Here is a 17,162-nt window from a genome sequence, read left to right on the forward strand (position 1 = left end):
TTGAATACATACATAATTTAAAAGGAAACATGAAAAAGTTTACATAATATTTATTAACTTTACAAGGTACGAAATCCTTAAATCATTTATAATATGAAAAAATGATAGAACAAATTAGTTTTAGGTACGTATGGTACCCATCAGGTATAAATGAGGGTTTCAATTCCTGCTCAATTTAGTTACTTTTAAACCCGACTCAAATTAATTATTGAAAATAAGGATTTAGAATCAAAGTTTTCACTTCCACTTAAATGGGTATCCATTAACAACTCTTACCACAACCTTCTAGATTTCATGAAAAAACTCATACTAAAAAAAAAAAAAAAAAAATCGTTTTTAACCTTCTTCCAAGGTGTTGAACATGGACAAGGTACCACACTTACAAATTTAAAAGTAAAATTTATTTTTTTATATTTATGTTTTTCAAAGTTCTTAAAATTTTGTCTTCTACATACCTGTTGCACCGGATCATATTTTTGATGCCACAATGTGAGTTCAAAACCCCTAGTAAGATTAAAACTTTATTTAGTGAGGCTAGTCTGACTTATTACAAATGTGATTGCAAATATGGTAATTCATGTGAACCCAACGACCCTTAGTAAGATTTGAAGTCTTACTAATTTAGTCATGCTAGTTTGTTATCGATTTTTTAATGATTTAAATATTTTCTATAAAAACAGAAACACCATCCTGTGGCTATTATTTCTAATCCAACTTATCTTATTAAACAAGCAATGAGTCAACTCACCCAAATTCTAACAACTCACTTCATTCATATATTGTTCAAAAAGAGAGAGAGAGAGAGATGCACACGTGGGATTTAAGAGCTCTTCCCATGCTTTTTCCACTGAAAAGTCATATTATGTTTTGAAGTTGAAAGTAGCATGTAGAAATTAAAAGCACTTCCAGTTAAATATAAAACATGAAAATAAACCAAAGCAACAAACTATTTAAATACTTTCAAATCTGAACTTATTATTAAAAGTCTTTTGGACAATATTGACTATTTTTCTGTTACTGGCCTAAAATGTTTTCAGAATTGTTAGTCTTAGATGTATAGGGAATTATTTTGTTAACGTCTCTTTCAAGCACCAAAGTGTGTTTTATAACAAACAATCATTCCACATCTCGTTTCACAAATTAGTCTCTAAATTCTCAATATATCATACATAAGTAAACACACAGTAAATTTACAAACTTTTCGTAGTTCACTCCTGAATGATGACTCTGTATCATGCAAATTGGATCAGATGTGTAGCAATGGTTTATCCTCGAGTCCAATCAATTCCTTGATGACAGCCCAGATTGACAAGGGCCATTGATGAGACGATGATCTCTTCTTCATCATCATTGTCTTTGTTAGAGTTTCCTCCAAGTAAGGCACAACATACTTTTTCATATCACTTTGGGATATTCCAAGATGATTTCCCGACACACTGACATATTTAACCTTTCCAGCATCGTCCAAGGTTTTCAAACCAATCCAGTCTTCGATGTACAGTTGAGTCTGCAGAAACCAACATATGTTGTGAGTTTATTCAATGTCACCTAAATGAAAATGGAAAACAAAAGCGATTAGATGATGAATGATGTTTCGTTCTTTCCAATGCTACAATGGGAAACATTGAAATAACTTGTTAGGCGTAATAATATATAGGGAAAATTACTTAAAGGACCCTGACGGAGGGAGTTCTTTCTAATTTGTCCCTCAGCTCTAAGGCCTCTCTTAATAGTCCATTTAGTAAAACTTTTATTTCTAATCAGTCCTTGAACCCCATTTCACACATTTCTCACGATTGAATGCCCTAACCGTTCGAACTCACTGTTTTCATCCAAAAAAATTGGGTTTTTAGCATCTCAATTGAGTTTCAGAGACTCCATTCCGTCGGAAAGGATTTAACGAAGAAGAAACAATTTCAAGGATTTTTTCCATACATTTTGAAGACGTATGTAAAAAACTAGGATTTTTTCACTTTTTTCCTTCGTTTTTGGATGAAAATCGATCAAGAATGATTATTTTGGTTTGAAATCATCTAAACGACAAGTCGTTGTCTCATGTTTTTAGCCGATCTTCCCACGTATTTTAGTCGGAAAAACTTCAAAATTGAAAATGGGTGGGTTTTACTAACGTCGAGTTCACCACTTTTTATTGTATAGTTCGACAATAAATAAAAAGTGGTGAACTCGACAATAAATAAAAAGTGGTGAGTTCAACAATAACTAAAAACCAGATAGTTCGACAAGAAATAAAAAGTGGTGAGTTCAACGATAAATAAAAAACAGTGAGTTCGACAATAATGAGGAAACCATTAAGAAATAAAATGTTGACTAAATGGACTATCAAGTTACTGCCCAAAACTTAGGGACTATGTAGAAAGAAATCCCTCTGCCAGGGTCCTTTAAGTAATCTTTCCTATTATATATATATAAGGTAGCTTGCAACAGTGATCCACATGTCCAATATTTTGAATAATATAAAAAAAATTGATGAAGTAAATAAGTGCCCTGATTTCAAGAAAGTACGCTTCACCCACTAAAATTTCTACTAATTTTAGATAAATAACATTCATCCTATCAGTTAAAATTCAAATTTGAAATATAAAGTTTACCTGTTGAGGAGGCAAAACTGGATTGAAGGCCCCATCCGGATAATATCCAAACCAGGCGGTTTCCTTTGGTATTAAAACCGTGTCCTGCTCAAACTGATGACATACAAAGAGAAAATAGAGAAATATCAGTTAGTTGAATATAACAACTCTGATCTCTGCAGTGCAGCAAAGGAAGAAAATTTTAAATAAGTTTTTCACCAAGTGAGCAAAGAGATCTTACAGAAGCATAATATAGCTTTTTAAACTCACCATGATAAGCACCAGATTCTGTAAGCTAGTGAACCGTTCCTTGTAAGTGGAGTTTCTCTCGTCAGGGAGTTCATTGTTAAGCTTCGGGAGAAATTTACATCCACTTAAATAGGCGGGGATATCCTAAAATTGAAAAAAGCTGATTCTTATGTTCAACTCTTACAATCAGAGATGGCTAGAGGGCCAATTAAATTCTAATGAGGGCTAAAAGTTAACATGTGAGCACACAGTGAGAATAACAATTGAACTTTCATGCATGTGTAAAAAAAATGAAATATTCCCTCCCTACCCCATGATGTGTGAAAAAAATGCAGCATCCTACATAAATCCTATGTTACCTGATTTGTGGGTTCGCTCGGTTCGAATTCGGGTTCGCAGTTCGTGGTTCACCACTCAAGAATGAACCCGATTCGTAAGGGTAGACAGAGTAGAGGGCGATTGAAGGTTGAAGTGATGAGTATGGTACAAAAGAGATTGAAGATGGCGTATTTTGGGAAAAAAAAAATTCACGTTTTTTTTTCTTTTTAGTTGGAGATGAGGGTATTTGGTCATTTTTCATCAGTCTATTGAGAAAGACCATAGTCAAAGGGGCATGCTATTAATTTGAAATTTTAGGAAGATATCTCTAATATTATAAAATATTTGGAGGGGCTGTAAAAAAAACAAAAGGTAAAGCAGTTTGCTTTTTAATTCGTTGCATTCACTGTATTTGACGAACCGAGAGTGAATTGTTCCGTGAATTGGTTCCGGTTCGAATCTTTACCAACAAATTAGGTAACCTAGCATAAATCAATATAGTAAAACACAATGGTGGGTCCCACTCCAGCTACAGTGGAGTGGGGTCCACACTACCCCACTTTATTGCATTTCCTCTTCACCCCTTAAACTTTATTGTCTCCCCCCTCCCCCCTCTTTTTCAATAATACCCCTCTAACTTTACTATCTTTCCTCTTTTACCCTTTAACCCAAAGAGAACGTCAGTGCCTATTATTAATACATATCAGGATTTAATTTATAAGCAGAGGTAAAAGCCAAAATTAATAAGTCCATAAGTAATGATAAGAAATCGAAGAAAAAAAAAACTAGTGTATTCGTGAATATCATAAAGCGTTCAGATCAGATGTACATTTAGCTTAAATATCCTCTTAAAGCCTGTAAGAGTGTTTCACTCACAGTTGGAATTTTAAGATAGCCACTGGGAGCCAAATGATCCTGCAATTTCGTCAAATCAAAGTTAGTAGTATCCACTGGCATTGAGATTCATGATAGATATTATGATGGTCATGAAATATGTCAATTTGTGATGAAGAATACAAAGTGCACTCAAGTAAGAAGAAATGAAGACTCTATAGCAAAGCCCAATTGTTATGTGTAATGTATAGTTTATAGCAAGCTCAAACAGAGAAAACCTGAACATAGTTGGAGTAGACCTCTGATTTGATGAGGTTGTCTGCGATAATGCACAAGATACCAGACTGCAAAAGGAGAAATCATGTTTAAAATCTTAATTGGAAGGGATAGTTATACTGAGGGATGATCTAGTCTAAATATTTTTTTCCTTCCCATTTCCTTTTATGGACCTATAGTCATAGACTATCCTACCTTGTTCTTTGGTTCGATTCTGGTTCGTGGTTCATCACTCTTGAATGAACCCAGTTCATAGAGGATATTCAAGTCATTTATGTTAAATCTCATAAAAGACGACTGGTCAAGGGGCATCTCATCAGTTTTGAAAGCAATGGGTTATATCTTTAATAATGACCAAATCTTGGGATTTCCAAAATGAGGGTTATCTCTAATATTGACGAAACTGTGGGGGCATTCACCAAAACATGGGGGTTCATCAGGTTTGCTGATGTTGACGAACCCACTACAAACCGAACCTCAAATTGGTTGGGTTTGTACCACTTCACAGTTCAGTACTGAATTAGGAACCCAGTAACACAGGTCATAGACGCAGTTGATAAAACAGGCTTACAAGTCAACATTGGAAACAAACTCCACCGAGTATCCCTAAAATAATTTCACAATTTCCTGGGTGGTCCATAACTAACAAATGGATATCTAAGTCACCCCTCAGTAGCCCACAAGGGCAGTGCAGTCCACCAGCAAAAATGAAATAAAGTTGGGAAACGTGCAAGGCCTCAGAACCACCAACCAATTGGGCCAACCTACGCCAAAAATTAAAATATGAGAAGGACAAAAGAACACGTACTCCACACATTGGCACAGATGCAGTACCAGCATGAGGCCCTCCAAGTGAAATGAAATTCTTAACCTGGACAAACATTGTAATGCAAAAAATAAATCTGTCGTCAAGAAATATTTAAGGAAAAGAAATGAACATAGTATATTAAAATATAAGCAATGAAAGGAAAGAATGCAATGTTAAGATCATCAAACTTAACAGCATCAACCATCCCTGATGAACTCCCGAACAAGGCTACACTTATTTAAATTAAAAATGAAGAAAACCTAGTTTCGCTCGTGTATGTCCCTGATCAAGGACCCTATGTAAATCGAAGGGAATGTGTAAGCCAATGTTAGACAATATCTTGAGCAATTGTCAAGTTGGGTGTTAATGAGCTTATTTTCATTATTATTAACAAAAAAAAAAAAAAGAAGCTTGTGCTTTATCCATAAAAAAACTGAAACTTCTGCTAAAGATTTAAGTAAGCTCAATAACCAAATTGAATAAATTGTCCTCACAAAATTGTTATGAACACAAGATACCAGAGGGAATTTTATTCACAAATTAGTGGAATTTTCACAATTAATGCCTTATTTGACAGCCATTCAGTAAGAACCAATACCCTAATTTGATGTAACACACCTGAAAACAACCTCATTGTACTAAAAGAAACCAACAATCTGTTTGGATTGCCATTTTTTTTCAAAAAATTTTGCATTACAATAACATTCCTTACACAAAGATACATTTGAAAATGGAATTCTTCTTAAGAAAAAAAAAAGGATGTTTAGGATACTAGAAGCAAAATGTCTTTTATGTTCCCGAGTGAAAATGACCAGGATGTAAGGTGAGGAAGTAGGAACTGATTTGAAGACGCTTGAATTTCTTTCTTTCTTTCTTTCTTTCTTTCTTTTGATAAGGCATTCATTAAAAACAATACAGCATAGATACAAACACAAGAAACCTGCCCAACAAGACATCTGAATTAATAGAAGACATGGCTTTAGATATAATTGTTAGATATACTGGTATTTTATATGTGTGACATACGGGCATATGTGTAATTTCATTTGTTTTCTGGTATATATATATACCACGGTTCATAGTGAGAGAATCAAGATCGACTCCTCCCACTTTCTCCATTTTTTTCTTCTCTAAACCCTAATTTGGTCTTCTACATGGTATCATAGTTTTTCTAGTGATCAGATTTTGGTTCTCTCTTCTTCTTTCGCATTTTTTTTTTCTTCTTCTTCTTCTTCTTTTCTCTCTTGGTATAAACTAGATTTTTCTAATCTGATTTGTACCTATTATCCTCGCAATGGTTAAAATCCTTTAAACGGAGGATTTTTTTTCTTTGTGGTTGAAAAATATCCTTAATGTGATCATAAATCAAGGGATTTTCGTTAGTTATTAGTAGTTGATTGTGATGCGGTGAGGTGGTTAGGTTTCAAATTGTTATTCTGGCCTTCAAGATACCCTCGACTTCATCTTGAGAGGTATTGGAGATTTGCAATTTTATCTGGAAAGGATTTTGGAGCCTTGCAATTTTGTCTAGAAGAGTTTCAAAACTCTACGACTTCACTGGGATAGATTTCTCTTTGTTTTTTGGAGATTTTTTGCAGATCTTGGATATAAGGAATTCGTGTCAAGGAGACTATCTGTGGTATATCTACTAATTTGGTTGGAACAAAAAATGACTTCTATTCACTTAAATGGAAGTAACAACATACAGTGGTCGAAGGCCGTGAAAATATTTTTGAAGGCCAAGAGTAAGAAATTTCATCTAATTAAAACGAAGTCTGATTCTCTTGATGAAAAAGCCATTGAGGTATGGGAACAGAAATATACTCAGATTGTTACTTGATTGTGGCACAATATAGAGCATCAGATCAGTGTTAACTTTATGTTTTTGAATACTGTGAAGGAGATTTGGGAATGAGTGAGGCACATCTATTCGAGATCCAACAATATAACCCTAATTTATAAGATCACTCAGTAGCATTTCTCCTTACAACAGAATGATAAAACTCTAGATCAGACCTTCGTTTCATTGATGCACATGCGTGCAGAACCGAATCAATATCAACTTATTTCTAGTGATATCCTTCAAATGCAGAAGCAAAGTGAGGATATGGATGTTATTCTTCTTCTTTCATCCCTCCAATCAAAGTATGATGCAGTCAAGTCTCAGATTTTAGGAAGTCCTGATCTTCCTTCCTTGACAGATGTTTTCTCCAGGTTAAAAAGAGTCACTTTATTAGATAGTGGCCAACCTACGAGTGATCACTCTACTTTAGCTACTCTTGGAGATCGTGGTGGTCGTGGAGGTAGTCATGGGGGGCGTGGTGGTGGTCATGGAGATAGAGATGGTAGTAGAGATTCAGGGGGAGGCCATCAAGGTCATGAAACACGAAAGTGTACCCATTGTGATAAAGATGGGCACACCATTAACTTTTTTTGGGATCTTCAAGGGAGACAAGTTTTACCTCAAGCAACATTATCTTAAACTCAGGATGTTGTGCAACATACTATTTCATCTGATCAGAGTACTAAAAAGGAATCCATTATTCTTTTTCGAGAGGAGTATGACAAGCTAGTCTCCAACTCATTAGTTGTTGCTACTTTAGCCAAGATATGTAAGGCATCCACTTGTTTCTTATCATCTTTGAGCCCCTAGATCATTGATTCTAGTGCATCAGATCATATAAAGGAAAGCTCGGTTAGTTGCTAAAGGATACACACAAACTTATGGAGTTGACTACGCTAAAATTTTCCCTCCAATTGCGAAAATTACTTCATTTCGAGTGTTGATTGCATCGGCTACTATATCTGACTAACCCTTATATCAGTTAGATATTAAAAATGCCTTCCTACATGGTGATTTGCATGAGAAAGTGTTTATGGAACAACCTCCTGTGTTCGTTGCTCAGGAGGAGACTGGGAAAGTATGTAAGTTTCAAAAAGCACTTTATGGTTTGAAGCAATCTCCACGGGCATGGTTTGGTAAGTTCAGTGATGCGGTTCTTGCATTTGAGATGATGTGGTGTCAGACAGATCATTCAGTTTTCCATCAGAAAATTGAAAAAGGGTGTGTGTTGTTGATAGTGTATGTTGATGACATTGTTTTGACTAGTAGTGATGTTGATGGGACACAAAGATTGAAGTCTTATCTTCAACAACAATTTCATGCCAAGGACTTGGAAAAATTGAGGTATTTTCTTAGTATTGAGGTAAGTCGTGGTATAAATATCTCTCAGAAGACGTATGTGCTAGATTTGTTAGAAGAGAGAGGGTAACTTGGGTCCAAACTAGTGAGTACCCCCATGGACCAGAAGTTAAAACTTATGGTCGAACAGGGAGATGTATTTGATGATCCTAGCAAATACAGGAGGTTTGTTGAAGTTGAATTACCTCACCATCACAGAACCAAACATCTCACATATTAACATTGTGAGTCAGTTTATGGAAGCACATAGGATGTCACATTGGGTATCTGTTCAACATATTATGAGATACCTAAAGGGATCTCCAGGACGTGATTTATTAGACAAGCCTAATGATCATACTCAGATTGAGGGATATACAAATGCAAAATGAGCTGGTTCTCCCTTGGAGAGGAGGTCTACCACAGATTATTGTACTTCCATAGGAGGTAATCTTGTATCATGGAAAAGCAATAAACAAATAGTAATGACCAGATCAAGTGCAGAAGCTGAATATAGAGTCATGTCGTACTTCTTGTGAACTTGTTTAGTTCATACATTTTCTCCAGGAGATTGGTTTCACAGTAAAGACATCATGAGTCTTTTATATGATAATCAAGCAGCCATGCATATAGCTTCCAATCCGGTGTTTCACGAGCGGACGAAGCATATCAAGGTGACTGTCATTTTATTTAGGAGAAGCTTTTGAGTGGTGAAATTGCCACAACATATGTCAAGTCTGAAGATTATCTTACTGATTTGTTTACTAAGTCGTTGGGAAGTGATAAGACTATTTTTCTGTGTAACAAATTAGGATTATATAATATATATTCTCTAGCTTGAAGGGGAGTGTTAGATATATCGGTATTTTATGTGTACCATAAGGGCATATGTATAATTTCATTTGTTTTCTATAGCTTTATATATATACCACGGTTCATAGTGAGAGAGTCAAGTTTGACTCCTCCCACTTTCTCCATTCTTTTCTTCTCTAAACTCTAATTTGATATTCTACAATAATTGAATAGGGGAAGTACGATTCTGATAATTGAACCCAAATACTAATGTTAAGGCCTCAATAATGATGATGTTCATGATGTTGGTGGATCCCAACACCATGATTGATGAGAAGGACAAGTGTAGAAGGGTGGGAAAAGGATCATACTAACCAAGTTCATATTTGGCAATTTTTCAGTGGGGGGGTCAGTTCAGTTCAATTTGGGAAATTTTTTTGAGGACTATACGTTGGGTTTCTTTCCAAGAACCCATCAACTTTAACTTCCCTAAAAACCATATCTTGTTCTTGAGATTTGAAGGTTGAAGATGATAAGATCGTGAGGGGGGGGGGGGGGAGAGAGAGAGAGATTAATTGGCTATTTGCTGATTAATTTGTTGATTTGCCTACATAATCAGCCGGTCCCTTATTCAGAGAATTTTCAGAAAAATCCACCAGATTTTGTTATATTGAGTAGGATTTTATTGCTTTATTAATGGAACTTGCACAGTTGTAGATTTGAAAAATGATTGACATTTAATGCAAGTAGAATTTATAACCTTGTGAAAGTTTTATTTTATAAATAAATGCTTTTCACAGAAATGGTCAACCAAAGAACTTCTATTTTGAAGAAAAATATTTTTTTGATAAAAAATTTAAAATAAAATAAAATAAAGCTTTTTTATGGGGCTTCATCACAGGCCCTTGTATTGTCAAGTACCGAAACTAGCTTATTAGCCAGCTAAAGTTATATGTTGGCACTTTACAAATTATATCCTAAGAAAATTACCTATGTGCACACTCAAATGAAAAATTTAGTACATGGCTTGAAAGGAAAAAAGTTATGAGGAAGTTATCAAGCTCTTGAATGAAGTTAACATCTGTCATAACCCGCACCAGCATCTTGTTCCAATTGCAACACTAGAACATTAGTGTTTCAATTTATACATTGTCCCTTACAGACCTTTTAAAATTTGTAGTAAGTTCAGCTCCTTCTGGTTTGATATATTTTCCCAAATGTTGTATATGCATATTAGCATGCAAAGGTAGACCATCTTGCTCACTTTCAAACCACCACCTTGAAGCATATAATTTAACCAAGTTATATTTCACCACAAACTGCCTTTATTGAACTACATAATTATTCATAATATTGCTAAGATCAAGGTGCCAAAAAGAAGAACGGCTTCGACATAGGAAAGCACTCATAGAAAATTTAAATGAAAAGAGAAAAGAATACAGTGTATAAAAAGAAGCTCTTACAGGAGGTCCTCCATCACAAAACTCAACAACCGCTCGACCAATTAAGTTACCCTGAGAAATATCACAATCAGTACTAAATTTATCTGCCAATATCTTACTGCTACTTGAATTTCAGAAATAGAAAGTTAACTACAAAAATTTAAAAACCTAATTGGCTAGAAGCATCTACTAATACTGAAATGGCATTTTGTATACAGTTTATACAAGCTACAAGGTCCCATTTAAAGAGTCACTCTTCAAATAAAAACCCTAAAAAATCTAGGATCGAAGACTACCCCAAAAAAATTTCTTTAATAGGGATAACAATATCTCTTCTTTACCATCAAAGAACCCCTATCTCTTCGCTTCTCTTCAAGATTCCCTAGACTACAAAAGGAAGGCATCTCCAGAAAATACACCCATTTGAAGAGAGAGTCCAGGTAGACAAACTGCAAATAACATCCCTCACAAATTTTGGCATAGCCTACTACATCCCAAAATCGATAAAAAAACGCCATAGATCTCTCAAGCCAGATGCAATACAACAGGATATGGCTCATGGATTAGCTTTTCACATTGAACAAAAATCAACAATAACCCATTTGAGCCTTTCTGGCAACCGTAATATTCTCAAAGAAAGAACAATTGAAGAACTACGATACATGATCTATGGAAAGTGTTAATTGATATATTTCAAGTAGCGAAAAAATACAAAATTGTAACACCAAATCAGTGTCAGAATCCAACATGACATACATACTTCACCCATTCAGAAGAATCCATGAAAAATCACCAAATAGCTTCAACAATCTATTTTTTATTTCTTATTTGTTCTGAATAGTTGATCCCAATGGCTTGGATGACGATAGCATCAAACTGGATGGTACCAAAAGTAGTTGCACTCACAATTTTTTTCCTTTTTCAATTTTTTTTTATGTTCATATTTAGAAATAACACTACTAAAATATGTAACCAATTTGGCTCCTTGCCATGATTGTTGGGTTACTAAACCCCAACAATTACCTAGATGAAAATTCCATATTCTTAGAACCATGAAAGCGTATGAGGCATCTGGATAAATAAAGATTAAAAAAAAAAAAGGGAAAGTAGTACTCATAGGAAAAAAAAATGATGCATTACAAGGCCGAAGTACAAAATTGAAAAGCACAAAATCATCATTAATCACCTGTGAAAGTCCAACTATGTTGTAACCCTCACTGAGTTCTTTCATTTCCTTCACCTGTATGTCCAATAGTGAACTTATAATGAATATGTGTTATGCTTCAGATGCCAGGAAATCAGCCAAACAGCTTTATCACCTTATCACAAACAATTTCTGCCTGCAAGCAAATGAGACTGTTTAAATTACAAAGAAGAATTTACAGACAACAAATATGGTAAACAGTTCCTACATTTGCAGGTCTTACCTGTTCCTGAAGGGGCATAAACCAGGAATCCCATGATCCAGCTCCAATTTCTCTATGTTGGAGAATAAAAATAATGGTGGATCAATTTTGCATATAAAAAATAACAGCAAGTATTAAAATGTTTCCTACATGTGCACATGTAACAAAAGAAGAGAATAACGATAACAGACAAAAAGGAAAGGTGCTGCATTTATAAATAACTGAGGTACAATCTTACAACACAGCGGGATGAAAATTGAAGACCTAAAATCATACAAACATATTTGTGTATCTATATGTGCCAGTATATATGCTACAAGTATAACTACGTCGTGCACATTTATGCAATATACTCTATGGTCACATGTACAAAGGGTTGAAGAAAGACATCTTGAATGTTACTGTAGAAACTTGCTAATGATTGAAAGGTTAGTACTTCATCTTAAATTACCAATAGATGAATTATATTCTCCAATAACTTAGTAAATAATTTTCCTCTTTTTGATATAATACTCCTCAAATCCTGATGATGGTTTCCAGAGAGAGGGTTTCTCTCATCCCTGGTTCTGCCAAACTATAGAAGTCCAGATTCTTCATGTTTCAAGGACAGTTGACATGGTTATGCGCAAGTGAGGACTGAAGACCTCAATATCTGCCCATAAATTTATGATTATGAATTTGATGAAAATCTATTGTGCACGGATCATACAATTGAATTCCTCATACCCATTGGTGAGTGTGGCTAATCATTGAAAAAGTAATCGATAAAAATATCATAGGACCTTACATGCAATATCCTTTAGAACCAGACCAGTCACTTAGAAGCTCTGTGAAATGTGAAATTCCTCGATTGGTGCATTTGTCTCCAATGCCTGTCAAAAAATACACATTAGAACTTTGAAACTATGACATGAACAAAGGTCCTAAATGAAAAATTAGCATCTAGATTCACATGGTTCTTAGTGTTTACAAAAATATGGAAAGCCCTTAATGTCTAAAAAGGGATAAAATTTGTAGGCATAACTCATAAGTGGGTAACAAAGAATACTAGTTGTCAATAGAGCAAAAAAAGAAACAATTGACAAATAAACAATCTAGTAGCAGACGCTTCAAGATATGGCTTCCTTGGCCTATTTTATTTTATTTTTTGATAAGTTAAAAAGTATATTAGAAAAAAGGGGACAAGATGACCCTAAGGATGCAAAACTTATCGAAAAGGGACAAAAAAGAAAAGAAACTACGTATCTCCCAAATAACAAACGAAGTCCCAACGAACAACAAAGTCCTCAAAGAAAATCCCATTGAACTCTTTAAAAGCCTTCCCTAGAAAATAGAAATTCCAGCACATTAAAAGTCAGCTCATCAAAAGATTGTTCATTTCCTTCAAAAATTTGACTATTCCTTTCCTTCCAAAGACCCCAACAAATGGCAAAGGGCAAGAGGCTTCACAAAATTCTCCATGAATGTCTTAAAGAGGAACCCCAAAACAGCCACAAGTCAAAAAGGTCCTAGATTTGTTGTGGCAAACAACCTTCCATACCAAAAAGGCCAAGGTAATGGAGCCACAAACGATACGCCATGACACAATGCATAAGAAGATGATCTATTGTCTTTGCATTCCTCATACACAAAACACAACAATTTGGAGTTTGTAAACCTCTTCTAATAAGTTGATCTAAATTGGTTAACATTCCCAAAGTTGCTTGCCACACCAAAATAGAGATTTCTGAACGAACCTCTGTACCCCAAATCACCAAGGTGGGAAAATTGCAATTCAAGACCTGTAACTCAGCCATATACATGGATCGCACAAACAAACCTCCATCTCTCGTACCATCACATGCCCTACAGTCCTATATCCCAAAACGAGCAATACCTGCATCAACTATCTCCAAGAGCCACTCCACACTACCAATTCCCAATCATTAAAATCTCTCCTAAAGACAAAATCTCACGTCCTTTCCAAGCCTTTCACTCACAAAGAATGAATCAATAGTCATCCCCCGTTTTTTACCGACACCGCAAAAAATTTTGGAAAAAGATCTCTTCAAAACAGTATTTCCACACCATCTATCTTACCAAAAACGAACTTTATTTCCCCTCCCCACTTTAAACTTCACCGTAATCCGGACAGAAAGTAAACGACGCAAAATTCATTTCCAAACCCCACACCCATATGTCCCTTTCAATGTTGTTAAATAACATATGCGACCAACATGTGTTATTCACATATGCGATTTCGTGCATCTCATATTTGTCAAATAGCCTATTTTTGGATATGCAATGGTAGCATATGAGATTTTTGTTTTTGAAATAGCATATTGGATCACATATTCACATAAGAGACAGTATTTGACAATAATAGTCCCTTTAGCTTCCTTTGTTTCTCAACCCAACTCCTGCAACCCAAACTTATTAGCCACCACCTCTCTCCAAAAGCTACCCTCATCCTCACCAAATCTCCACAGCCACTTAGACAATAAAACAGAATTCATCACAACAAAACTTCAAAAACCCAAGCCCCTTTAACTTTAGGCAAGCAAATCTTATTCCAACTCACCATATCATGCAAGAAGAAATCCCTACAAATCTTATCCACCCTTTAGTTCCATGTTGCGGAGAATAGAAAATAAAGACAAGAAATAATTGGGAATACTGGCTAGGGTATTCTTAATTAACGTCATCTTTCCCCCTTTAGATAAATACCTCGTTTTCCAAGCACTCAACCTTCCACCCATTCTTTCCAAAATTGAATCCCAAATTTCCATCACTCTAGAACCGGGGGGAATTTTTAGAGTGAACTTCATAGCTAGTTTTATAATTCGAACTTTAAGAGACTAAGGGTTTGTTTGATTGCACATGAAAAATAAGTGGGAAATTCATTTTCCTTGTGTTTGATTGGTTTCGTCCATGGAAACTAGATTTCCACCATGATACAAAAATCCAGCAAAGTGTAGATTTCACTTTTCCACTTGCACCCATGGAAAAATGAAATCCACGCCCAAATCAAAATCTTTATATATTCTTCTTCTTCTTCCTCTCCACCAACACCACCACCATCATGGTTGTTGCAACTATCACCGTCGCCATCACCATCATCCTCCTCTCTCTCTCTCTCTCTCATCCCCCTCTTTTTTTTTCCCAACTTTCTTCCAAAGGTAATCAAACACTAAGAAACTGATTTCCCATGGATTTCATTTTCCATAGAAAATAAAAATCCATGCAATCAAACATAACTTAAATGTTGAAAGTTAAATAACAAGGATATCCCAACTTGGGAAAATTGAGGTATCATAGATGCATATCAAACGCATTGGATACTCAACAATTTTCTTAGGAGAAAAGATCTTAATCTATCTCCTTATTTTATTTTCATCATCATTACTTGACTCTTGCCCCAATTATTTGGTGCCGAGCATATAAATTATGTTTCCATTCCATCCTGTCAAGGACAGTGTCCTTGTTATTGATGAATAAGCTTTCCAAAAGTTGTTATAGAACCATCAACCATGAAGCTTACTCTATGATACCATGGACCTGGGTTCAATTCCCTCCATCACCACCAAGTTACTGACCTAATTAAAACAGACTTATCTAATAAACAGCACGACTTCAATCAATCAAGCAATGCAATTAACTTCAAAATTTCCATAAAATTTTTCGTTATTTTTATCAATCAAAATTGAGTAATTACTACAAGATAATTCGATTACCAAATTTTTTATTTAAAAAAAAAACACTATAACTATGAAATAAACAACAGATTTAACTCTACATTCTTCAACAAACTAAGCGTTTATCCTCTCCGAATAACACATCATCTCAAATTTCACTCCGAACAACGAGAATCTAATACAACTACACTTGCTACGATTGAATCCTGAGATTAACAAGTTTAAATTAACCAACAAATAAATTTAAAATTCAAGAAACTGAATAAAAGATTCAGGAAAAGTAGAAGAATAAGATTCTTACCATGTAATACGATAAAGGGAAGAGAAAACGAACAAGGGATAGAAATTAAGGTGAAAATGAAGAAGACAGTGGAGATCATTCGCAGTTGCAGAGCATCCATGGAGTTCCAGGAATTAGGGTTTAGTTCGTTAGATTCCTCTTGAGTTTTATCTTTCCCACAACTTTTAATGCTTTCCTCTCTCTCTCTCTCACTCTCTGGAGTCTGGTTTGACGGTAAGACGCAGACTACATGGAATAATTATCAAGAGTGAGTGAAACTCCAATTTTACCCTCAATCTTTTTCATTATGTTCATTTCTTCTCCCAAGGGCTTTTGTCGTCCAACACCACTTCTGCGGCACGTTACATAATACCGTTACTCTACTTCCAATGTTTGTCATTATTTGCATTTTTTTTTGCATATAAAATTTTAGGATTTTGTTAACGTGTGTCCTTGCAATCAATACACTTTCGAAATTGGAATCTGAGGGTATTTTGAAAAATGTAATTTTTTTTAAAGATATTTTCGGTGCAAAAGTCAATTTCCAAATTATATTTACGAAAATGCTGAAATGACACAAAGTATTTACTGCGATTCTCACAAGTCTAACGTGAGATGTGTACATAATCATAAATGTGTTCCCTCACGATGCAAGTAAAAACCATCTACGATTATGTATGAGTGTCCACGTTAGAATTGTGAGAATCACAATAAATCCTGTGTCACCCCAGCACAACTCATTTATTTATTCCACTTTAACGTGTGCCCTAATTAACAAGATCCAAAATTTTATCTAAGAACCAACTCTTTTATGGCATCCCACTAAAATTTGTCTGTTCCGTTAAAAAGGGTAAAAAAGAAATATTAATAAAGTTGGAGATGAATTATTAAAAATATCATTTTTTTTTTAGATAATATTAAAAAAGATAAAGAAAATAAAAAATAAGTTAAAGAGTATTTTTTAGGAAGAAGAGAAAAGGTAAAATGGTAAAAATCTATCATCAAGATATGTAAAGGATCTAGTAGGTCGGGTAGTTTTTGTTATTTTTTTTTTGTTTCATTTGGATTTTTTATGTGCCTAATGTTTTAGGGGCATCTCGTCAATTATATATCTATTAATCTGATGCCCACACCGCCTCATATTGTGCCGGAATGGTATTTCCTACCGATCCATACCATTCTTTGTAGTATACTTGACAAATCGAGAGGTGTCACCGCAATAGCACCAATTTTTATCTGTCTGTTGGCTTTACCTTTTTTTTGAAAGTATGTATGTTCGTAGTTCAAGTTTTCTCTCAATTTACCAAGGAATAT

At 34.8% G+C, this 17,162-nt stretch overlaps 1 protein-coding gene across 1 annotated transcript; it reads right to left on the reverse strand.

The window, feature by feature from the left end:
* Nucleotides 1–1,082: 1,082 nt before the first annotated feature.
* Nucleotides 1,083–16,087, reverse strand: LOC147391285 (uncharacterized). Its single transcript, XM_086457985.1, has 12 exons — nucleotides 15,870–16,087; nucleotides 12,682–12,766; nucleotides 11,916–11,967; nucleotides 11,808–11,828; nucleotides 11,675–11,728; nucleotides 10,510–10,560; nucleotides 5,074–5,136; nucleotides 4,268–4,333; nucleotides 4,032–4,070; nucleotides 2,859–2,981; nucleotides 2,610–2,702; nucleotides 1,083–1,507 (listed from the first exon to the last, which is right to left on the reverse strand). The coding sequence occupies exons 1-12, from the start codon at nucleotides 15,967–15,969 to the stop codon at nucleotides 1,247–1,249; spliced, it is 1,008 nt and encodes a 335-aa protein (XP_086314111.1). The 5' UTR covers nucleotides 15,970–16,087; the 3' UTR covers nucleotides 1,083–1,246.
* Between the last annotated feature and the right edge of the window lie 1,075 nt (nucleotides 16,088–17,162).

Source organism: Akebia trifoliata, chromosome 11, assembly GCF_017979445.1.
Source record: "Akebia trifoliata isolate Shusen 1 chromosome 11, ASM1797944v1, whole genome shotgun sequence".
NCBI lineage: Eukaryota > Viridiplantae > Streptophyta > Magnoliopsida > Ranunculales > Lardizabalaceae > Akebia > Akebia trifoliata.

What these genes read in the sequence shown, in the direction of transcription:
- LOC147391285 (XM_086457985.1), bottom strand. Translation starts at nt 15,969, where the DNA reads ATGGATGCTCTGCAACTGCGAATGATCTCCACTGTCTTCTTCATTTTC. An exon ending in ACATAGTTGGACTTTCACAG is followed by an intron (nt 10,561 to 11,674) that starts GTGATTAATGAT and finishes GATATTTCTCAG; the next exon opens with GGTAACTTAATTGGTCGAGC. An exon ending in AGAATCTGGTGCTTATCATG is followed by an intron (nt 2,703 to 2,858) that starts GTGAGTTTAAAA and finishes GTATGTCATCAG; the next exon opens with TTTGAGCAGGACACGGTTTT.